The following is a 24970-nucleotide window of genomic DNA, read 5'->3' as shown; positions in this document are numbered from 1 at the left end:
GCCACGTGTAATCTAGTGCTGAAGTGGACTGCTCAACAAGATTTAAAGCATCAAAATATTTTCTAAGTGTTGAAAGACATTTTTCTATTTTTGGCAACTTTTTGTCAAACTCCCGATTTTATCCATTCTTCGACTTTTCTTGGCCGATTTTCCTCCAAAAGTCAATATTTGAATAATTCTTCTGATTTTGACCCAAAAGTCAACTGTTCTGATTTTTCCGACTATTGATGAAATTCCTGATTGAATCTCCTCTAGTCAAATCCAGTCAAACAAACACATCCACATAGTCAGTATGAGAACTTTTCCACACATAGAAGCCATTCCTGATCAAATGTTGACCAGAAAGTCAACTGGTTGACTTTGGTCAAAGAGACCCTGATTTGGGAGACCAGATGATTTGCAAGCCAGTATCTTTCAATCAATGCCTTGAATTGAGATTGAGAAAAACCCTAATCCAGGAGGGCATCCTTGAACGCAGAACCACATAATTATACCTTAGTCTCCTTATTCCCCGATCAGAAATTCTTTGCAACAGAGTTTTTTCTTGCTAGCCCTTGAATAACACCTATGATATGAATGCATGGGTATGGATTATGACCTAAGCGATGTATGTACATGAATGCAAAGCCTAAGCCAGTTAGAAGTTAAAGGGTAGGACAAATTTGGGGTATGACAAAGAGTAACATTTCGGTCTCCATCTTTTTATTAATACTTCACACAAGCTTATTTTAATCTTGTTTGCAATCAAAACTCTCCTTCTTTTTATTAATACTAGTAACAAACCTGTGCTGCCGCACGGGTAATATTTTCATGTTTTGTCAATAATTAAAAAATATCAAATGGAATAAGACGTTGATCAAAACAAATAAGATTTATGAACCAAAAAACATTGTTCCAATAACATTAGTATTGATGAAGTCATAACATGATGGATTGTTAATGTCACAAATCTTTTTTTGCATGTAATACATGAGAGACAATTGCAAAAAGGAATCTCTAAAAGCTGTATCCGCGAATAAAAAAAATGAAAACACAACTGCAACATGAATCTCCAAAATGAAATGGATGTTTGGACCTGAAATAGCAAGGAAACCAAAAAATCATATATTGTGGCAGTAAAGAACATCAAAAAGTGTATTTTTAATGGCATGATAAGATTCTATTTATAAAACCACACCTTTCAAATTTTATGGAACACTTCTTTGAATACAACATTGGTGGTAGAGAGCATAGGTTCTTTATCTTTGTCATGAATAAGAATCCTTAATCCCTTTTTGGATTTTACTCTTGAGATAGCCACATATAATTGGCCATGACTAAAAACTTCTTTTGGCAAGTACAAACCAACATTGTCAAGTGATTGGCCTTGAGACTTGTTAATAGTCATGGCAAATGAAACAATAATTGGAAATTGGCGTCTCACTAATTTAAATGGCCACGGTGATTGTGAAGGGGACAAAGACATTCTAGGAATATAAAATAAGTTACCAACATTTTTTCCAGAAATGATCTTAGCTTCAATGACATGAGCAGCAAGCCTGGTAACAGTTAGTCTTGTACCATTGCACAAACCTTCTGACTGGTCTAAGTTGCGCATTAACATAATAGTAGCCCCAACTTTTAACCTGATTGAATGGTTAGGCAAGCCCGAAGTTTTAAGAGCATTTAGAAACTCGGGTGTGACGTGCTCATATGCATCAAAACTACTTGCATCAGATTTATCAATAGAATCACTACTAAAGTATTCTTTCTCTTCTCCTACAACAATTGAAAAAGACGTATATTTAGATAATATGTAACCGCAACATAAGTTTATAACACAAATCACAAAAGTGTTATTATTAACGGAAATAAATTGAACGAAGTGCAATTTGAATACCTGGAAGAAGGTTTGTTATATATTGGTTGATATCATCGACTACTTCAATTGTCGAAGCTAAGATCGCACGACTTTGAAGATAATTGGAATCAAGATAACTATGAATGAGATCAGGGTACGTATCTTCAACAATTGCCTTAATCGGATCTGAAAAGTTAGAAATTAAGAACTCATCTGGAATACAAATATCAGCATAACCATCATCTATAGTTGTGATCATTTTAAGTTGATAAGTAAAAATGAGTTTGGTTTGTGTTTGGAATTTATCTTGAATTTTAGAAACAAACTAAGATAGTAAAATAAGATTTTCTCAAATAAAAATGCTTTGCCAAGATTAGTGTTCACTATTCCAAACTCATGCATTCCCTCAAACCATGTATATGAATTCTCATTTCATGAATACAATCTAATATTGCCTCAATAATACTTATGTCTAAGTAATATTGTAACAATTGTTAAATAACACTTTAGGCAATTTCTTCACCTAAACATACATCTAACCATCATTATTTAGCAATACAAGTGATAAACAATTCATAAATCTATTTCTACAACTTATGCATTGTTTGAATAAATCTCTAAAACAACATTTATATTATCTTTTTCAACAATAATATAAATCAAAGATAAGATTTCAAAACAAGAGATTCATACTATATTCAATCAATGAGAGGTTCACATACATGAAGGTTCAAGAGAGATACATAGAGTTATGAAGAATAGCTACCTCTAATCTTGACAAAGAAATAGGGTTTAGTTCCTCATCACCATGATTGCAATCTCACAAAGATGATAAAATTCGTTTTTGGCTTTTGCTCTCCTTTTCTCTCTATATTTTCTTCTCCCAAAACTGAATAATCAATTAAATTCTAAGTTTTTAGATATTAATCTCCTACACAAAGTTTTTCTTCCCAATAAGACAAAAGGAAATGATTGCTAATCTCTTTGCCTCCCTAAGTGACCAATAGAAGTGAATAGCCCCAAAAAGTGCTCTTTTGTTGTCTACCACGCCACCTCTTCACATGCCTCCACAAAAGTCAGAATCTTCACTTAAACACGCTGGCAGGATTCGCTCAGTTCGCGGCGCCAACAGGAGGACGCGGCGCCAACTGAGCTGACTTGGACATCTCTGATTTTGACTCAGTTCGCGGCGCCAACTAGAGGACGCGGCGCGAACTGGCTTGATGATGACTTCTTCCTTGGTTACTTGGCAGCTCCCTTGTGTTTTCTCAGCTTGTATCCTCTTTGATCAATTCATGATGTAAAATTCTGAAAAACTAGAAAAGAAAGTGAAATATCTACTCAAATTACATAACAACGAGAATAACTTCATTTTTGCACTTTGTGTGAGTAAAGCGTGTGATTTGCAATTAAAATTGATTAAAGGGACCAATAAAAGGATATGAAATACTCTACAATTTGGTCCCTAACAACTCTCCCCAACTTGCCATTTTGTTTGTCCCAAAACAAAAATTCTCAACAAAGAACACAATGGAAGACAAGAGAATGATTCACAAAATTTCAAGCAAGTGGGTGGTTCAAAAGCATAAGGCTCATTTGTGGTACACCTACCTCAATACTAGAGCAAGGCAATAATGATCAATGGTTGTGCACAAAAATACATATCAAAAAGTTCCAAAAGGTACATGTCAAGTTTGAATCATTCCTACACACAATTTGAGTAATATGAGATTATGAAGGGTCCTTTCACTCACCCGAACAATTAAATCAACAACACTTAAATTATGCATTCATCAAGACAAACACCAATTATGTGAACAAAATGAGAATCAAAAAAGGTCTTTCAAGGGTTGTAGTGGGGCTTGGTTTACAAGGAAGGGATAAAATCGAAGGAAATCGAACAAAAGTTCCTAAGGGAGCATTTCTCCAAATTCACTCAATAAACTTCCTCAATCCCAAATTTTCTTTTCTTCACATTCCACAACCGGGAGCTTTTTCTTACTTGACAATTATAAGTGTTGAGTCTTTTCTATTTCTTTGGCTCCAATTTTTTTTTTCAAAAATATGCACTTGTCCTATTTCAACAAGAGATATTAATTTTCTTTTATTGACCCACTCTTTATTATTCACAACACTAATGGTTCTCCCCAACTTTTTCTTTTCATACCAACTTGATAACAAAAATGCTCCCAAAGGAAAATAAATTGCAACCAAAATGGTTAAGGGTTTACACACAACAAAAGAGTAGGATTCATTAATTCAACAATTAAGCAATAATGACTTGAAATGAATCCTAAAAAGCTCAAAGGGGGAAAACAAGGGATGTTCCTCACAAGGTTGATTGATTTGCTATTTTTGGCCAAGTGGTTTCTCTCATTTCAACAATGCCTTAATCATTTTCTCAAATGTTCACAACGAGGATCAATGCATGGTTAAACATAATAAAAATGTGCCAAAATAATGTTCGGTCTCCCGCATTTGGTGTACATTGGAAGGCTACCTCACACATGGTTAGGTTCTAAATGATTCAAAAAGACATGTAATTCCAAGAACTTATGCTACCAACTTTTGCACAAACCATCAAATAATTATTGTAAAGTCTAGTAAGTGGTAAAAGTGTACCTTGAATTTGCCGCACACCATTCTTATCATTACCACCCCACTTGCTTCTTTTGGATCCTCATTCACATGCCCCTTTGTTTCTTCATTCTCATGAAAAATCACAATCAAACAAAATTTCTTTTAGCAAGTAAGAAGACCAAGTTATTGCAACATCAATCATGATTCATCACCCTCACAAAAGCAAAAATGAAATAAGTCTTCAAAAGTCAAACAACTTAAAAAGTACATAAACCAAATTTTAACAAAAAGTACTTAAATGAAATGCTAGAATTTAAACTTGCTGAAAATTAAATCCTAAACTACAACTATCAAACTTCATCTTCAAGCATCTTCATCATCACCACCTCCGACCGGTCCAAGGGTGTCTTCCATCTCGGTGTCCACATTCGCGGTTCCACTTCCGCTCGCATGACCGCTGCCTCCCCCCATAAAAGCTGGCCTGCCCTCAGGCCAATTAGCATATGCCACATAATCCGCTTGGGAAGGGAAGGTGCGAGCCTCCGGTGCCAAAAAAGTGTTCTGAAATTGTTGTTGCATGGCATCGAAAAGAAAAGTTTGAGACCTCCTTGAAGCCTCAAAGTTCTCGCAGCAGTAAGAAGCAAACTCCATTTGATTGAAAGCAGGCGCACGGCGTGCACGCTGCCTGGAGGTGGAGGTTCCTGCTCTCTCAGCCCTGTTTGTTTCCCCCTCACAAAACCTGTTCACAAAATAATCATTAATCACAGTGGTAATATTGAAATGCACTTCCTGTGGAATTGGTACATTGGCTTTCTTGCACAACCCCATGATCAATCCTGGATAAATGAGATTTCCGGCCTTTCCACCAAATTTTGTTCCACTTGTTGCCACTTTTCGCAACTCATTGGCTATGATGGAGGCGATGTCGACCGATTGTCCGTCCATAATGAATGACATCAAGCATGCCACTTCAATTGGAATGGTGGTGGTGTGAGAACGTGGCCTGAAATTGTTCAACATTAAGACAAGGAGAGCTCGAGCCTCCAAAGTAAAGTCTTCCCTTCTCCAATTTTTTGCATGCCCCTGCTCATTGAGCACATAAGTTCTACCTTCTTGACACAACTTGCTGCTCACCCAATCATAATCCCAATCGGCGGCATCGTTCTTCATGCGGTAAGCGCATTTTTCTCCCTCTCCCAACTGTAGGGGGTTTCCTAAAAAATTGTTGGTTGCGTCTCTGTTGAAGACGATAATTTTACCCCTCACTTTGGTCCTATAGTGATATGCTCTTCCTTCTTCCACTTGCAAGGCATTGGCGTAAAATTCACGCACAATGTCATAGTTGATATCTCTCACCAGCTCACACAATTTCCCCCACTTACGCCCTTCGATGATACTGACAATCCTGCTGAACTTGCCATTCGGGTTGAATTGGACCAACCTTTCGGCCACAATTGTTCTCTGAACCAAATCATTGTACCGCTCTTCACATTCGTCATTGAGAAATTTGCTCACCACTCTATTGGGGGCTGAAGTCTTAGTACGCTTAGACATCTGCACAGAAAACAACCAGCACAACAACACAAACAACCACCATCATCAGCATAAGGCAACACAGATTAGTGGCTGAATTAGACTGGGTTCGCGGCGCGACAAGGAGGACGCGGCGCGTCCTGGGCGAAACCTAGAAAAATTCAACAAGCAAAAATACAAATCCCCACAACCTTCAAGTTATTGTAAACAAAATCACCCAATCCCATCTCAATTTACGAAAAACAGACTAACTTCAGTGATTAATCAATGGTGCTAACACATGCAAGCTCCAACAATTCCCTTTTCCTAACCCTAAAAATTTGAAAAGGAAGGAAAAGAAGAAATGTAGAAGAACATACCTTGATTGAGAGTGCAAGAGTGATTAGAGTGAGGATTGGGGATGATAAGAGTGAGTGTGGGTGTTGTGGAGTGAAGAGGTTAGGGTTTTTGTTTGTGAGAGGGTTTTGAGGAAAATGGTTAAATAGGAGTGAAGAAAACAAAGGGCCCCCTTTTAAAAACAAAGTTACTATCTGATTCCCGTAAGTGACGCGGCACGCAAACAAGTACGCGGCGCGTACTGAATGGAAATGAAAAACATTTGGTTCTGCCCCTTACTTGGCGGCGCGAAAAAGGGGACGCGGCGCGTACTGAGCGAGATGGAAAACCTTTGGTTCTGCCCCTTACTTGGCGGTGCGACAAAGGTGACGCGGCGCGTCCAGGCAGATATTTTGAAAAAAATTTAAAAAAACTGGACAAATGTTCCACAGACTTTCAACAGCACACGCACATTACGAAACCAGTAAATAAAAAAAACAACAAAGATAAAAGTAAAACTTACAACGTTGGGTTGCCTCCCAACAAGCGCTTTGTTTAACGTCGTTTGAGCTCGACGGTCCATGATGATTCAAGGTTCGATAAGCGAAATTACGCTTACGTCTCGATTGAAATCACCACCATGATATACCTTCAGTCTTTGCCCATTTACCGTCCAGTTGGCCTTAGTCTTTGGGTCCTCCACAACAATTGCTCCATAATTCCGAACCTCCCTTACTTTGTTGAGCAAGTTGCTCAATGGCTTGGCTATTTTGGAGAAATCCTTGATGAACCGCCGGTAGAAACCCGCATGACCAAGGAAACTTCGTATTCCCTTGATGTTGATCGGTGGGGGCAGCTTCTCGATCACCTCTACCTTAGCCTTATCAACTTCCAAACCCTTTGACGAGATTTTGTGACCAAGAACCACTCCTTCGGTAACCATGAAGTGGCATTTCTCCCAATTAAGCACAAGGTTTGTTTCTACACACCTTCCAAGCACCACGTCTAGATTCTTCAAGCATAGATCAAAAGACTCACCATAAACGGAAAAGTCGTCCATAAAAGCTTCAATGCACTCCTCAATCAAATCTGAGAAAATAGCTTGCATACACCGTTGAAATGTTGCCGGTGCATTACATAAACCGAATGGCATCCTTCGATAGGCAAAGACACCAAATGGGCATGTAAAAGCCGTTTTTTCATGGTCCGCCGGGTTTACCGTGATTTGGTTATATCCCGAATAACCATCCAAGAAGCAATAAAAGTTTTTACCGGCCAATCTCTCTAGCATTTGATCCATAAATGGTAGTGGAAAATGATCTTTTCTTGTGGCTTGGTTCAACCGCCTATAGTCGATACACATTCTCCATCCGGTCACCGTTCTTGTAGGAATCAACTCGTTCTTATCATTTCGGATGACCGTCATCCCACCTTTCTTTGGTACCACTTGAACCGGACTCACCCATGCGCTATCGGAGATGGGATAGATCATCCCGACTTCCAATAGCTTAATCACCTCTTTCCTAACCACTTCCTTCATAGACGGATTCAAACGCCTTTGTGGTTGTGCTACGGGCTTGAAATCATCCTCCATCATGATGTTGTGCATGCAATAAGCTGGGCTAATTCCCTTCAAATCAGACAGCACCCAACCTAAAGCTCCCTCATTTCTCTTGAGCACCTCAATTAACCTATTTTCCTCCTTTGGTGATAGAGCACTACTAATTTTCACCAAGGAAGACATACTTCAAATGAATGGGCAGCACCTTTAGTTCAACCTTTGCTTCTTCATCTTTCCTATTCACATCTAGTTCCTCAACCTTTTCCTCTTTTTGCTTAATTTCTCCACAAGACTCCAACTTTTCCAAGATAACTTCGATTTCTTTTTCTTCATCTTCAAGGGAATTGTTGTAAGCTCCGATGAGAGTTTTCTCCAACGGATTAGAAGTATGAATATAATTACACACTTCCACTACTTCCTCTTCAATTGCATCAATGCGAAAGACATCGTGCTTGTCCTTGGGGTGTTTCATGGCTTCAAAGAGATTAAAAGTGACTTCCTCATTGTCCACTCTCACTTTCATGAGTCCATCATCAATGTCTATCATCATCCGGGCTGTTTTCATAAAAGGCCTTCCAAGAATTAATGGAACATCTCTATCTTCTTCCATATCTACCACCACAAAATCTACCAGAAATAAGAATTTATCAACTTTGACCAACATATCTTGAGCAACTCCATAGGGTGAAGTTGTCGACTTATCCGCTAGTTGCAATGTCATACGGGTAGATTTCATCTCGACATTCCCCAATCTTTTTATGATAGATAAGGGAATTAGATTTATGCTCGATCCTAAATCAATGAGACCATTCCCGATGTAAGTGTCTCCGATGGTGACCGGCAAGATGACTCGTCCCGGATCAGATTCCTTCCTTGGGAGATTTCTTTGGATGATAGCACTACATTGAGCATCTAGCAAGACTCTTTCATTTTCCGGATACCGTTTCTTCTTGGTGAGAATGTCCTTCAAGAATTTTGCATATTTTGGCATGTGTTCTAATGCTTCGGAAAATGGAATATTTATTTGGAGTTGCTTAAATATATCCATAAACCTTGCATTTTGCCTCTCATTCTCCTTCCTTGATGGTGCATGTGGGTAGGGTAGATGTTGAATGGGTCTTGTACTCACTCCTTCTTTGTTTTTCTTCACACTTTTATCTTTTTTTCTACTTCCATCTTTTTCTTTTTCTTTTTCGACTACCTCCTCCTCTTCTTTTCTTTTTTCTTTTTCTACCACTATCTCATCCTACTCATCTTCAACAACAACGAATTCATCATCCCCTACTATTACCTCCACCTTATTTTCATTGTTAACCTCTCTACCACTCCTTGTGACAATTGCTTTGCAATACTCTTTTGGGTTAGGTTGAGTGTTTGCGGAAAATGAAGGTCCCGTTTGTTGTTCGGCCAATTGTTTTGCGAGCTGCCCCACTTGATTTTCTAGGTTCTTTATGGCAGCCACAATAGTCTTTAGGTTCTCCATAGAAACTTGCATGAGTTGGTTGAGTGTATCTTCCAATTTTGAGCCTCCACCTTGAGATTGTTGACCTTGACCTTGTGGATTCGGACTTTGATATGGACTTTGATGTTGATTGTGTTGGTTGTTGAATCTTGAGGGTTGAAAACCTTGGTTGTTCCTTTGATAACCTTGATGTTGGTACGGAGGTTGCCTTTGATAGCCTTGATGTTGGTTGTTCACAAAATTCACTTCCTCTCCTTCGGGTGGTGGACAAAAGCTGGTAGGGTGGTCACCTTTGCAAAGTTCACAACTTGCTACTTGAGAAGTCATTTGCATTCCATGAATTTCCTTCATTTGTTGTGGGAGCTTTGACATTTGCTTGGTGAGTAACTCGACTTGTTGAGAAAGAATTTTGTTTTGAGCGAGGATAGCATCATTGGTGTTTAATTCAAGAACACCCGGCTTCCTTTGAGATGGACTCCTATCATGTTGAGTTTGGAGATCATTGAGTGCCATACGATCGATTATCATTGTTGCATCCTCCGCACTTTTTGACATTAAAGATCCACCCGCGGTAGCATCCAAAAGTGTCTTGTGCACCGGTTGAAGTCCATTGCGGAAGATGTGAATTTGTGTGAGATCATCAAAACCATGACCCTTGCATTTTCTAAGCATGGATTTGAATCTTTCCCAAGCTTCATTTAAGGATTCGTTGCCTCCTTGAGTGAATACCGCAATTGCCGTTTTGGCTTCCATGAATCGGGATTGAGGAAAAAATCTCTCTAAAAATTTCTCTTCCAATAGATTCCAATCCGTCATCACGTTTGGTGGTTGATCAAGATACCATTCCTTGGATTTCCCCACTAATGAATGTGGAAATAGCCTCTTGAATAATGATTCTTCATTTGCCGCATCAACTCCCGTTGAACCCGCAATCTCATAAAATTTGGTGAGATGTGCGAAAGGGTCTTCATGATCCATTCCGGTGAATGGACTTGCATAAACCAATTGAAGGATTCCGGTTTTCATCTCCGTATTTGCCCCACCTTGAGCATTGCGTGCAAATTGAGCGGTACGTCTTGGACTATTTGCGGACATTTCGGTTGGAACAACACCCGCCATGTCTCCTTCAAAGGTGTCTACAACTACTTCTTCAATTTGATTGTTAGAAGAAGTAGATGCCTCCTCTCTTTGTCTCTTCTCTTGGGCTAACTTCCTTCTTCTTCGTGTCTTGCTATTGAGCCTTCGGAGTGTTCTTTCAATTTCGGGATCAAAATGAAATTGCTCTTCGGTAGCTTTTTCTCGCATGCACAAGAATCTACCAAACTAGCAAACCAAGTGAAACGCAAAAGAGTTAAGAATAAAGTAACAACTTAAAACAATGAACTATTGCAATGCTTGCAATATCAAACGCCAATCCCCGGCAACGGCGCCAATTTGTTGAACAGTATACTTTCGGCAAATATTTTTGTATCGTATCCATAGAGATTGGGTGATATTACCGCCGTTCTATAGTTGTGATCATTTTAAGTTGATAAGTAAAAATGAGTTTGGTTTGTGTTTGGAATTTATCTTGAATTTTAGAAACAAACTAAGATAGTAAAATAAGATTTTCTCAAATAAAAATGCTTTGCCAAGATTAGTGTTCACTATTCCAAACTCATGCATTCCCTCAAACCATGTATATGAATTCTCATTTCATGAATACAATCTAATATTGCCTCAATAATACTTATGTCTAAGTAATATTGTAACAATTGTTAAATAACACTTTAGGCAATTTCTTCACCTAAACATACATCTAACCATCATTATTTAGCAATACAAGTGATAAACAATTCATAAATCTATTTCTACAACTTATGCATTGTTTGAATAAATCTCTAAAACAACATTTATATTATCTTTTTCAACAATAATATAAATCAAAGATAAGATTTCAAAACAAGAGATTCATACTATATTCAATCAATGAGAGGTTCTGTCATACCCTAATTTTTGACCCCCCTGAGATGACATATCTTCAGGATTTTTCATCAAGTCAAAGCAAGTACCCAGAACAGCCTGACATTCAATCGAGGGTGTTCAAAGACAAGAAAACTCAGGCAAAGGATCAATCAATAGGAGGATTAGTCTCTAACACAATCATGAGACTCAAAAGCCTCATTATTACACCTATGATTGATTAAGACACCCAGTCATCTAAGTACAGGATTACTCAGATCAACAGACTAGGGTTTGGAGCCTATCAAGGACTAAAATCAGGGATCACCGTTGGGAAACCCTAAAAAGCCCTAAGGGACCATTCAAAGACATCAATCATCTCCAAATAACTCATATGACAAGATCCACTGGACATTACACCTCAATTCAAAGTCTACAGTCATCATTGTCATCTGGTCGACAATTAGGGTTTTTGACCTAGTTCACCAAGATAGTTGACTTTTAATCAGGGCATGGATCCAAAACTCAAGACATGATTCAAGAATCTCTACTACCTCAATATAATCCATTTACATCATTCATTTGAGGAAAAGATCTTGTTTCTACACAAAAGCCCAAAAATTCACTTTGTCAGGAAAAGTCAACTGTGTGGGATCATCATTGACTTTTAAGGTTTTTGGTCAAAAAATGACTTTCAAAGATCAATATCATCAATATATGGATGTCAAAGTCATTTGACCAAAGAAATTCAAAGAGATTCATCAAGGAGCAAAAAGTCGGGAATTAGGGTTTTTGAGGGCATGGTGAGAACTCAAAATTTCACCTACACAACTCAAAAAAACTTCCAACATGAAAGTTGTAGATCTTGCAAAATAAAACAACATCTCACATAAGAACTTTTTTCAAAAGATCAACCATTTAAGGGTTTTGAAAATTTTGAAGTTTTAGGTCATAAACACTTAGAAAATTTTCTAAGTGTTTTAACCTAGTTTTCATCCAACTTTGGGCTCATTTTTCACAAATTTCCCAAATGATTCTGAAGAAGACATAAACTAATGATTTGAAGTAGATGTTTAGGGCTTTCCAAATTGTGTTCAACCTTCTCCAAATTCAATTTGAGCTAAGAGTTATGCTTGTTCAAAGTTGGCCTCATGAAGTAAAATTATAGGTCATGCATCATTTTTTTGAACTTTGAAATTTTGTGCACATGACCTCAATTATGGATGCTACACGACCCATAACATATCTGAAACAATGCCATGCATTCATTTTCACCATGCCATAAGAATTGAAGAAGATTCTAAAAACAAGAACATGTGATTATGTAATGATTACATTTGTGAATTTATGGCAAATTGATGAATCACCCAAGGAATCTTCTCACCAACCAATTAGAGCTTATTTCTGGCTCAGAATTGTCCCCTAAGATCAAGCAAAATCGAGGGCTAGGGGATTGATCAAATGGAATCAAAATTCTCATCATTGCACTTGGGATATTCTTTGAATTTCTTCATGGCTAAGAAACCAAAACTCTCCCACTAAGCAAGCTCACTCTCTCAATCAGTACTGAACCAATTTCCTATAAATAGAGGCCTCATTCTCATTCAAAAAACACACCAAAGCAACAGAATTCTTGCTTTCTCTTTTCTTTCTTCATACTTAGTTTTTTCAAAGGTCCTTTGGCAAGAAGACTCGGATTCTTCAAACCAAAGCTCTCTCTTTGAAAATAAGTATTCAAACACATTGAGGGAGGCATTTGGAGGTGATCCAAACCTCTGGAACACTGCTGGGCGTGGAGAATCATCATCTCCACCTCTCATTTGGAGCACTTGCAGTTGGAGGTCCATAGAGTAATTCAGGAGGTTTCAAGCCAAGCCAATCATCCAGGCACACTCCTCAGGTCATAGTGAAGCTAACCAGGTGGCTGCAGCTCATCTGTAACTCCAAATTCAACAACCCCCATGTTCACTTGAAGCTGAAATCGAGGGAGGTTCTTAGAGCAATTCAGGAGGATTCAAGCTCCAATAAGCATTTAGTTAGCATCATTGAGTCTCAGGGAAGCTATTGAGATCATTCATTCAAGCCCAGGTGCTCTCTATCATCCTCACGACCTCCATTTTCAGAGGTAAGTTTCTGAACCTCACCTCTTTAATTTAAGCACTCTTTGTGATAAAGCTCGATTCTATCTTGTTCAGCATCATCAGAGGATTGAAAACCCTCTATCATCATTCATTTATCTTTCAGTATAGTCATTTAATTTGATTTTCAAAATTTAGGGTTCTTCACGATTTCTGGTAAATTAGTTAGATGTAGTTAATATAAATAGATATTAGTTACATATTTAGATTCGTGAGGAAATTTGGAGTGAAATTCATCTTTACATCATCACGTTTGGTTGAGAAACGAGTAAGTTCAGAAATTCAAATTTGAAGAGCTTGAGGTTGAAGATGAAGATGGTGGGTGGCGCCATTTTTGAATTCTCAGGGGAGGGTTTAAAATATATTTAACTGAAAGCGTGTTTTAAACGAATACATCGTTTGCCCTAGTGGCCTCACATGCGCTCTTAGTCTCCTCATGCCTCAAGTCTGGGGTTCGAATCCCCCTCGCCCCAGACTTTTTATTCCTTTTATTTTTTCATGATTTACACGTTTATCTGAAAATATAATGTGTTGGATGTGTATCACTATCACCATGCGCGCGCTGGCCCAGTGGTTTGGTTTTGGGTATGTGACCTAAAGGGCGTGAGTTCAAGCCTTGGTGGAGACATTCCTAATTTTTTATCACTTGTCACACCTATTTTCTTCACAACTTCACACAATTAATTCACCTATCAAATTAAATCATTTTCACTTCATTTTTCATACACATATTATTTAATATATCTATTTTGTGAATAGTCAAAAAAATCATAAAAATATTATTTATTTCATGAATTTTAATTAGGTTTAAAATAGTATGTTTTTAAGTGTTTTCTTAAATACTTTAAATATATATATTGTCACTTTATTTTAACCTAATCACTTTGTAAATAATTTTATGATAAAACCCTAATTGTTTAGGTCTTAATTGGGTAAAGATCTTTATTTTTACCTTAATTAAGTTGACTTTTGTCAATTTTCAAAACTGTTTTCAATCTCCGAATAAATCAAATGATTAGGGTTTTCAAACAACAAAACCTTATATCATTCAAAATCATTTTCAAATTGCTCTCATAACCAGTACTGTAATGTACTGGGCCTCTAATAGAGTGTAAGTCCCAAAAACCTTCTCTTCTTAGCTTGTTTTCAAAACTGTATTTTCAAAATCTTCTTTCTGTTTTCAAAACATTCTTCTGGTATTTGAAGGGCATTATTCCCGGTGAAACTCTTCAGATACCTATGTGACCTTTGTCCATCTTCACTTCTTCTGTTTTCAAAAACCATTAACTGTTTATCATATATATTCAACTGTTATCAACAAAACAACAAAAATATTGTTGAGGCTCTGTACATACTTCTTCAATGGCCTCCACTCCATCCAGGTTAGGCTTTACAAGCTTTCAATTTACAGTCTTCATTTAAATTACTGTCAAATATAAATTGTGCATATATATTAGTTTAGAACTACGTTTGAGTATAAACCCTAGGACAGTTAAACTATATATATATTATAGGAATATGACCTAGGATTGAGAATGTCTTCCCGGTGAAGGCTCTTTCCTAATTAGAGATCTGTAGTTCAAACCCCCAAGATGAATTATTCCCGGTGAAACATCTTGGTAAAAACCTTAGAATCCAAAAATATAGGACACATCCACCCAAAGAGGAATTATTCCCGGTGAAACCTCTTACCCATTTGCTTAGAGCCAAAATAAGTTCAAAACCACATAGCTTTCTCTTGTGCTATAACAAGGACCCTCGATTAGCCTCCTCTTGGGCTTTGTACAAGGACCCACAGGCTTCTTAAAAGCATTTCCAGCTTCCTCTTGAGCTTGTATACAAGGACCCATCAGGTTTCTTATAAACATAGGAACAGGTCTTTAGTCACCTTTTAGCCTACCCTGGTGAGTTTCTTCCAATTTAAACCAGACTTTAAACAAGCTAAGTTTGTCTCAATTCTACATTGAGTACATTTTTGGAATGAGAGACATGGACAGTCTCTGTCACCCTTATCTTCATCAATCTTCCTTAGCAGAGTCTAGGATCTATGTTTACTTCTCCTCAGCATGTGTCAGCCTTCATCTTGGGCTTTAAACAAGAAGTCTCCATTAGATAATCTTTCTGCCATTCATGTCAACAAAATCCCTGGAAAGGGTTAGCTTCCACACATTCCTTCATGTTAATAAAAACCCCTGGAAAGGGTTAGCCTCCAAACCAATCAATCATTTCAATAAAATCCCTGGAAAGGGTTAGCTTCCACACATTCTTTCATTTTTTTCAATAAATTCCCTGGAAAGGGTTAGCCTCCAAAGTCAATTAATAAAAATGTCAAAAAATAAAGATTCATTTCTCTTAGGAGATAAATTCCCCAAAAGAGTCAAATCCCCTGGAAAGGGTCAGCCTCCAAAAAAACATGATAAAGTCAGTCTTTTACCAAATAATTTCTCCAGCTGAGTCAAAATCCCTGGAAAGGGTTAGCTTCCAAAGAAAAATAGTCTTTTAATAAATAAAATCTCCTCAGTAGAGTGAAAACCAACAAAAACAGTTAGCCTCAACCTTGGGCTTCATACAAGGCACCCAAACAATAAAACTCCCCTGTCAACAGTCAGCCTCAACCTTGGGCATTGTACAAGGCAGATAATAGAGTCTCCCCAGTGAGTTCTTCATCATTCAGTAGCCACAACCTTGGGCTTTGTACAAGGTAGATAAACCATACTTTCATGTGTCAAAGATTCCTAACACCTAGGATCTTTTCCCCATAGAGTCATCCATACTCAGTTTATTTAAGAGTCTGCCACAACCTTGGGCTTTGTACAAGGCAGAAAATAATGTTTTCCTTAGCTAGAGTCAGCCACAACCTTGGGCTTTGTACAAGGCACATAAAATAGAGTCATTCATTCAATTATCCTCAACAGTTAGCCACAACCTTGGGCTTTGTACAAGGCACACAAATAGAGTCTCCCTAAGTAGAGTCAGCCTCAATTCTGGGCTTTGTACAGAACACAAAAATACCCTGTAATTAATCCCCAGTGGAGTCATCTCCCAGAGTCAATAATAATTAATTAATCAATCAAAAAGCCTCAAGCTTGGGCCTCATACAAGCCAGCTAAAGTCAAATCTTTTATACAGTAGATATACATAGTTTATCTCTATAGAGAGATATTTTTACTACTCTACCACATTCAAACAAACATTACATTTCATTTCAATTTTAATCAAGTCTCCCATTTAGGATTTTGAAAGGCATGAGCTGGCAGTAAAACCCAGACATGTGGTAACTTTCCCTAATTTGGATGAGCATCTTTCTTTCATTTAAGAGGCATTTGGCTGGTATACTTGCACATACACAAGTAAGGTCCCCCTCTTGAATGAAATGAATTCAGTTATTCTGTCACTCCTTTAAATGTTTGTGGTAGAATAGTACAAATACCTCTCTGTAAAGATGATTTCATGTCTTTTTACTGTAAACAGAGATTTAATTCCAAGCTTCAACCTTGAGCTTTAAGCAAGGCACCAAAAAATCATTAATTTCCCTAGTTAGTTCCCCGAACTACATTAAGCTCTGACTTCCACTAGGGATATGTAGGCATGAGGTTCACAAGGAACCTCAGCGAGCTAATAAAATACCAAAAATAGTCAGTTTGTCTGTCTGTCTGTCTTTTCAAATCAATTCAATTCCTTCTCCTAACACAAAGGAGAAACTTTCCCAATCATTAGCAATAAACACAATCACAATGACACAGAGAAGGTTCCTGTAGAGTACTACAGATATGTAGGGTGTTTAAACACTTCCCTATGTATAACCGACCCCCCGGACTCCAGAATTTCTAGTCTAGGTGAAATCCCCACACTTAGCAAACTCCTAGGGTTAGTTGAGATCTTTTTTTCCCTTTCCTACTCGTAGGACCAATAAGAAAGTTCGTGTGATATCGTAGGAAGAACTGAAACAAAATTCATCCCGCCACGGGCGCATTCTCCTTCCAAATTTCGCGTGAAGGGTTTAGCGTGCCGTCCTCCCAAGTGAAACGGGGAGGTAAAGAAAACGACCACCACAGGTTCACATACATGAAGGTTCAAGAGAGATACATAGAGTTATGAAGAATAGCTACCTCTAATCTTGACAAAGAAATAGGGTTTAGTTCCTCATCACCATGATTGCAATCTCACAAAGATGATAAAATTCGTTTTTGGCTTTTGCTCTCCTTTTCTCTCTATATTTTCTTCTCCCAAAACTGAATAATCAATTAAATTCTAAGTTTTTAGATATTAATCTCCTACACAAAGTTTTTCTTCCCAATAAGACAAAAGGAAATGATTGCTAATCTCTTTGCCTCCCTAAGTGACCAATAGAAGTGAATAGCCCCAAAAAGTGCTCTTTTGTTGTCTACCACGCCACCTCTTCACATGCCTCCACAAAAGTCAGAATCTTCACTTAAACACGCTGGCAGGATTCGCTCAGTTCGCGGCGCCAACAGGAGGACGCGGCGCCAACTGAGCTGACTTGGACATCTCTGATTTTGACTCAGTTCGCGGCGCCAACTAGAGGACGCGGCGCGAACTGGCTTGATGATGACTTCTTCCTTGGTTACTTGGCAACTCCCTTGTGTTTTCTCAGCTTGTATCCTCTTTGATCAATTCATGATATAAAATTCTGCAAAACTAGAAAAGAAAGTGAAATATCTACTCAAATTACATAACAACGAGAATAACTTCATTTTTGCACTTTGTGTGAGTAAAGCGTGTGATTTGCAATTAAAATTGATTAAAGGGACCAATAAAAGGATATGAAATACTCTACAATTTAGTCCCTAACATAAAGTAGCGACAGGAATCTTAAATCTAGAATGAGCTGTTCTTCCACCGGATAACAACAAACTTGCAATCCCACTTGAAGTTTCTATTGTTAGATACATATTTTTATAAGAATGGATTTTGAGGATTTGATTTTAACAATCATATTTCTGTTTGGTGAATCCTTTAAAGACACATAGAGTATAAAACTTAATAGTTTCCTATGTTCCATTTACGTTTTTAGCTGCATATTTTTTAAGAAGAATGGAGATTTTTACTTGTAGTTCTTATTTGTTTAGGTGTTAACGGTATGAGAGAGTTTTCATCATATGGAAGACAAGCATCCAATAAGCTTCATCATTTCAGAAACTTGTTCAAGGTGAAATAGTTATTTGTCTTATTCTTTTTAAGTGTCCCATAGTATACAATATAAGATATGATTTTAAGGTACTTTTTTAAGTTATTTATTGATGATATTTCTTTAAATAAGCAATTAAAAAGTTGTGTCACTTTTCAAAAGAATGCAAACAGCAAACCTAAAAAAATGAGAAAACTCAGTGTAAGATATTAAGTCTAAGCTTTGTGTGATGTGTCAAATCCCTAGTTCATATTAGTATCAAATGTAATCGGATCACACTGCAGCAAAATAATGATGTGGATATGTTTTAAAATACTATGTATGAGGCATAGACCTAAAGATAATTCAACCAAAACTGACAAGACATTAAATAGGAAATGGTAAAGCAAAAGTGAGAGTATAAGTATTGGGTTACCGTGTAATGAAGCCCCATGCATTTAAGGTTGAAGTGACAACAATCTCAAGGTTTGCCCATAATGATGGTATTTGTACTTTGTAGCAGCTCATATGTCACAGGATTATACTTGAATGAAGCAATGGACGCTGTTTTCAATGAAATAAATCAGTCCCCTAACTACTGTGACAGCCTGCATTACACAAAAGATAAAGATATAAACCAAACAATTTGTTAATAGGTACATTGGTACCTCCTAAGTATACAGAGCATAGTCAAAGTTATGTTAGAATATGCAACATGGAAACAGTAGGCCTAAAAATGTTAGAAAAGGTATAGTTCTAAATCTACCACGCTGCATTTAATTCAAACTACATAGCATAATAAATTGAGCTAATCCAGTCATCAACTAAACTTATTAAGTTTATTTCAGATTGCTCAGTACTCTACAATGTTTCTTATTATTTGTAAATGGCTGCAAATGATAATCTGGCTGCATTGTTTATTTTTAAAGATGAACTCTAGCCTATAGTTGCACATTATAATCAAATTAAGAGTTATATGAGATATTCAGGACCAACTGAAAGGGTCTGAGATAAATACCCCGTCATTTATATGTTGGGATGACATCTTGAGTCATTCTCATTCCATACCATTTCTTATACGGAAGTGTTCATAGCCAGTATTCCATACCATTTCTTATATGGTCCTCTTTATAACTATAGCTAGATACAAAATCAAGCACGTGTCCTGTTAAGTAAATAAATAATCAAAACTTTATACATGCATGCTACTCAAATTAAATATCTCACACTCAAACAGATTTGATATACATATTTTTCATGTTGGAAATGATAACTTTTTCATTGCATTAAACATGAGTTAGTAGAAAAATAGTAGCATTGGGTTTTTTAAAGTAAAGTTTAGTTCAAATTCAAATGAAATATGGAATACTTTCCTACTGCATGAAATATGGAATATAGATTAGTGATTTATTTGGTCCTACTGCATGAGTATATGACTTGCTTACAACATGGACTACTTTCCTAAATCATGTATTAGCCTCAGATTGGTAGATACCTTAAATAGTACTCAATATCAAAAAAATAATGCAGTCAATAATGAACATAATGTATTACCCTAAGCACATATATTCATGTCTCCAATAATAATTTAATAGAATATTATGGACTAAATAGCAGTCAATATTTGGCATTAGAGATTAAGATTCATTACAACAGTTTGTTAACGATGAGTTTAGGAGTTATAGAACATTAAACATGGGATGTTCAAATTCAAAATGACATTGCCCAACAAAAGAAGGACTGAATAGTTGGATTATAACCTTACAATAGTTCATATGCTAGTTAAGCATCAAAATAAGAGGCAAACTTCTGAAATAAACCCTCCAAATTAATCTTTTTTTATCTGTTTTGTCTTTTTTCCATTCTTGGCCTTAGTGGTTGATTGTTTAGGAGTGAGCTCTTCGGCCTGGATGAGATCGTTAATTGAGGTTGACATAGCAACCCTCTTGGCTGGAGTACTGCTGCAGCTTGCAGAAGGACTCCCCGTGAGGTTAGCAGCAGAATCCGGTTGAGCAACGCTCGATTGTTCGCAAGTTGGTGTGAGCTAAAATATGACATATAAAAAGGAGTTAGCAAGGAGTTTTCAAATGGCATCATATAATAATACTAAGTTGGTGTGTTTAGTTTAAATAAAACAAAAACAAAAGGAAAAAACCTACTTGATATGGATTAAGAGATGAAGAACCACTTTCCATTTCCATAACAGCAGCAGTTGTTCCCTGCATATATTATCATAGATCATTGTTTGTATGGAAAAGATTTAAAGATTAACAACAAATATGATTAAAGATGATGAAAAAAAGTTATCATTTCAATTCAAACTTAATTTTTTATCATTTCTTTCAAAGTTGTAGTGAAAATTTTAATCTTTTGGCGCATTTCCCGTGTAAATTTACATCATTCAAAATTTATTTTGCCTGACTTGTTGATTTAACACCTGCAGTTTGGAAGTAAATTACAAACTGCTTGTTACAATCCCTAGTAGTTTAGTAGATGGCCTGGCTGGAATTGGTACATTGTTGATTGTAAAATATTGTCATACCAAATAGCCTAATATAGAAAGCTAAAATCAATTTGCCTAATATATAGGTTAGTTACGGATGTGGCAGTTCCCCTATCTATATTGCACGCTTGAACATGCAAATTTTTCTGAGAAAGAACCTATGAAATGGGTCTGCCAAACCAAAACAGTGCAATAAATTTAAAGATTGACAACAAATAAGTGTCCAAATAAGTGCTCACCTCATTTGGTGTGAGGTAGGTGTGCAACTTATTGTAAAGCCCTTCCTCGTTAAGTATCTTCACGACAGAGAATCGTCGGTATTGTGATTGATACTTGATACGAAATACCATTTGTCTATTCAACAGGGCATCCAAATGAGAAGGCCAAATCTTAGGATTGTCCTCTCCAGCCTATAGTAAACAACAAAGCATGAGCACACAAGCAACCTATATATTAATGGTATAATGTAGGAGAAAAAAACATCCTTAGTCAAACTCACCTTCTTCATGATTTCTCTCAATTCATTAGCTGTGGCTTTAGTATAAGGAATACAATCCTTATCCCAAAAAACAAATATCCCCTTATGTTTATCATATTCCACCTCAACTTCAAGTTTTAATCTAAAATGAAAAGGTAAAAACCAATTTTGATACAAAGCGACTATAGAAATATTGAATATTTAATGGAAGGGCAAGAATTGGTGCTCACTTAGTAACACGTTCAGCATCCGTATTTCCATTTGTTTCATAATACCATCCAAACCTAGAGGCATTAAAACCAGTGGTAGTTCCAATGGTGGTTGCAAAACAGTCCTATTGTGGGAAAGTGTGAATCCAAGTCCACACTCACAAAAAGGTTTTTGATTCATGGCAAACTCCACAAGCAACCAAGCAACCAAGCACAAGCAAAAGAACTCAAGGAAAAGCACATTTTGGCTATCCAAGACTGATCAGGTCGACCTACTCTGCACTTAGGTCGACTCAAATCAAGAAAAATGGAGAAGATTCAAAAATGCCACAAGTAGGTCGACCTACCCTTCCTCCAGGTCGACCTAGAATGATACAGTTTTGAATCAATCACTGTTAGGCCGACCCAAACAACAGCTAGGTCGACCTAACCTACTGGAAGTGATACAGTTTTGAATCCATCTCTGTTAGGCCAACCCAAATAATAGCTAGGTCGACCTAATCCACTGCAAAGTCTTCAGAAACTGATTTAACAGAAATCAGGTCGACCTAAAGCTTCGACAGGTCGACCTAACTGGGAGTAAATAAATCAGGATTAAATCAAGTTCTGCTAGGTCGACCTAGGCATCAAAACAGGTCGACCTAATTGATCAAAATGGCCAGAATTGTTGTTCTACATTGCTCCAACTGTCAGCTCTCTTATATATTGTCTGAATCTAATTATTCGAAATCAACACCAACGACTGAAAGATACACTAAGTCTTCTCATCTTCGTTCTTCATCATCTCCAACACAATTACACATAATCATTCTTGCGTTGAGGGTTAGTGATCAAGATCGATAACGTCCATGGAACGGAATTGAAGATTCCTAGTGGGTGAAGATTTGTGGGGTTTTTGGTGAATAAAATCTGCGGGTTTTGTCCTCCAAGATAGGTGATTTTGGGGGTTTTTATCAAGAGGTTTCAATTGAGGATCCAGCTGAGTGTAAAAATTGAAGAACAAGGGTTCGAGCAATTTAAGACGCTGCAGAACGGGATCGAAGTGAAACTCTTGGATACCTTGATCTTGCTCAAGATTAAGGGGGAAGAAGATTCAAAGGATCGACATTATCGGTTTATTGTTTATCGCTTTGTTATCTTCTTTGTATAAACTGCTTTCAATATTAATGGAAGACTTCCCAATTCCCGTTTGGAATTGGGGGCAGATGTAGTCGTAGCGAGGACGATCGACGAACTGCCTCAACAAATATCGTGTTGTTATCGCTTTATTCTTTCGTTTACATTCTGTTCATACTTGGTCAAAGTTGTAAATTGATCCACGATTCAAGTGTTAAAATTGTGAATTAAGAACTTGAATAAGTAACACAATTCACCACACATTGAATCACAATCAATTTGAACATTGGCACCAAGTGTTTGACTATTTGCTTCTTCAATTTTCAAAGGCATTGAAAACAAAGTTTATCATAATTGAAGTTACGATATTTTCATTGATATAACGTATTGACTCAATAGCAATCTCTGTCATTACTAATCCCAATTATCTTGTGGTTTGTCGCATATACGATCGTTTCAATATCGGTTCGGAATAGACGCTCGATTCAGAGTCGCTTCCGTTCAAAAGCTCAATAAAAATCGTAAAACCTTGAGAGATCTATTCACCCCCCTCTAGATCTATAGGCCATAGCGTCTAACAGAAAGAATATACAAAACATATTTGAATTAATAATTTATACATTGCATTGTAATAGAAGCATAATACAAATAGAAATAATGAACAAACAATGCAATAAAAGTCAATGATTGGGAAGCGGAAGGTAAGTTGGAACCAAAACTGAAAGACATTAGCTTTGTAAATAAACATTAATGTAACAGGTTGGTTATAGTTTTTAAATACTTGTAGGTTAAAGGCATATGACCTAGCTTTGAATTCATCCACTTGTGGATGTTCCAAGTTGACGTAAAGTTTTGAACCGTTCCATGCGTTGGAAAGACATGGTAAACCAGAAACTGAGGTGTATAGTGTTGAACAATTAGATAGTATATGAAACAAAATGCTTTAAAAAAATGTAATTTAAGGCCACATTCACTAAATAGCACAAACAGAAAATGTACAAATAAAGTCATCTGAACATGAGTGAGAAGAAAATGAGAAAAAAATTATTAATCAAACCTGTATTATGCTTGCACCAAGCATGTGTCAATACAATTACAGTAGGACCAACAAGGTTGTTAGGGGCAGTGTAGTTGACGAATTGTTTGGCGTAATCGCCCCATAACACCAGCTCGATCACATTGCCTTCTACATCACATATAGTAACATTGACGCAGGATTTTCTACCTCCACCTCCCATCTGGGTTTTTAAAACATCTTGTAATACACCAATCACATATGAAAAGTATAATATGCATAGATTGATCAATGAAAAAATATAAATGTATTCGGACAGAAGTAAATAACAGAAAGTAATTATGGTGAAACTGATATCCTACCATATAACTGGTCATGTTCGAAATCTCCTTTGAGAAAGTTCTCAATAGGTTGAAATCAAATGTACACACAAAAAGGCAGTGATGTGTTAGAAATGTAAAAAAAGTTTGAAAAAATGCAACCTTTACATCTTGAATAACTGCTTCAAGGTGTTGGAACCCATTTTTCTCAATAACAACTCACAGATCAACAACCCTAATGTGCATTTTCCAGACTTGATTTCCCTTGACCAAATCTTTAATTAAAATGGGAGCTCTTGACATATTTTCTGCAATAGGTGATAAAGTATAAAATGTGTTCATAAGTATAAAGAATAAAAAAAACTTTCTTGACATATTTCTAGCAACAAAATACCACTTGAGTTCATAAGAAACAAAAAAAAAAATATAATATAAACCATTTCAGATCAGAGTATTTCAGACCATGAAATGTGTTTGAACCCGTAGTATAAAGAAAGATGTCAAACAAACAAACATGGAATCCAAACATACACAGTGCAAATCAAAAGAAAACATAAATGTAGTTAAGTTTGTGTTTGGAAGCGCAAGGGATAGATAACATTACTCATCAACAGGAAAAAGAAATGTAGCAAACATAGTGAGGAGAAAGATGAGTTGATAGGAAGCTTTCAAACCTGAGGGACGGAAAACTTCTCCGGATATGTGCCGCTTGAACTGTTGTGTCTGTGATGCCTATGCTTAAAAGAACTTTGGATATGTGCTTCTGCTTTGGTAAACACAAGGCTTGCAAAAGGTGAAGTGATGTTTGCATAAATGTGGGGTATGTTGTTT

At 36.9% G+C, this 24970-nt stretch overlaps 2 protein-coding genes across 2 annotated transcripts; both read right to left on the bottom strand.

Annotated features, from left to right (window-relative positions):
• Positions 1-1180: 1180 nt before the first annotated feature.
• On the bottom strand, positions 1181-2099 carry LOC131624990 (uncharacterized). Its single transcript, XM_058895902.1, has 2 exons — positions 1880-2099; positions 1181-1758 (listed from the first exon to the last, which is right to left on the bottom strand). Exons 1-2 carry the CDS (start codon positions 2097-2099, stop codon positions 1181-1183), a joined length of 798 nt encoding a protein of 265 aa, XP_058751885.1.
• Positions 2100-20120: 18021 nt separating this feature from the next.
• Positions 20121-21504, bottom strand: LOC131624980 (uncharacterized). Its single transcript, XM_058895896.1, has 3 exons — positions 21241-21504; positions 20658-20717; positions 20121-20542 (listed from the first exon to the last, which is right to left on the bottom strand). The coding sequence occupies exons 1-3, from the start codon at positions 21349-21351 to the stop codon at positions 20327-20329; spliced, it is 387 nt and encodes a 128-aa protein (XP_058751879.1). The 5' UTR covers positions 21352-21504; the 3' UTR covers positions 20121-20326.
• Between the last annotated feature and the right edge of the window lie 3466 nt (positions 21505-24970).

Source organism: Vicia villosa, unplaced genomic scaffold (genome assembly GCF_029867415.1).
Source record: "Vicia villosa cultivar HV-30 ecotype Madison, WI unplaced genomic scaffold, Vvil1.0 ctg.000177F_1_1, whole genome shotgun sequence".
NCBI classification, from domain to species: Eukaryota; Viridiplantae; Streptophyta; class Magnoliopsida; order Fabales; family Fabaceae; genus Vicia; species Vicia villosa.
Note: the sequence above shows the minus strand (reverse complement) of the source record. Positions and strands in the feature narration are given on the sequence as shown.

Coding starts and splice junctions, on each gene's coding strand:
- LOC131624990 (XM_058895902.1), bottom strand. CDS start 2,099: ATGATCACAACTATAGATGATGGTTATGCTGATATTTGTATTCCAGAT. Junction 1,759..1,879: donor TATAACAAACCTTCTTCCAG/GTATTCAAATTG, acceptor CAATTGTTGTAG/GAGAAGAGAAAGAATACTTT.
- LOC131624980 (XM_058895896.1), bottom strand. CDS start 21,351: ATGGTATTTCGTATCAAGTATCAATCACAATACCGACGATTCTCTGTC. Junction 20,718..21,240: donor CCTACCTCACACCAAATGAG/GTGAGCACTTAT, acceptor TAATATATGCAG/GGAACAACTGCTGCTGTTAT. Junction 20,543..20,657: donor CATCTCTTAATCCATATCAA/GTAGGTTTTTTC, acceptor GTCATATTTTAG/CTCACACCAACTTGCGAACA.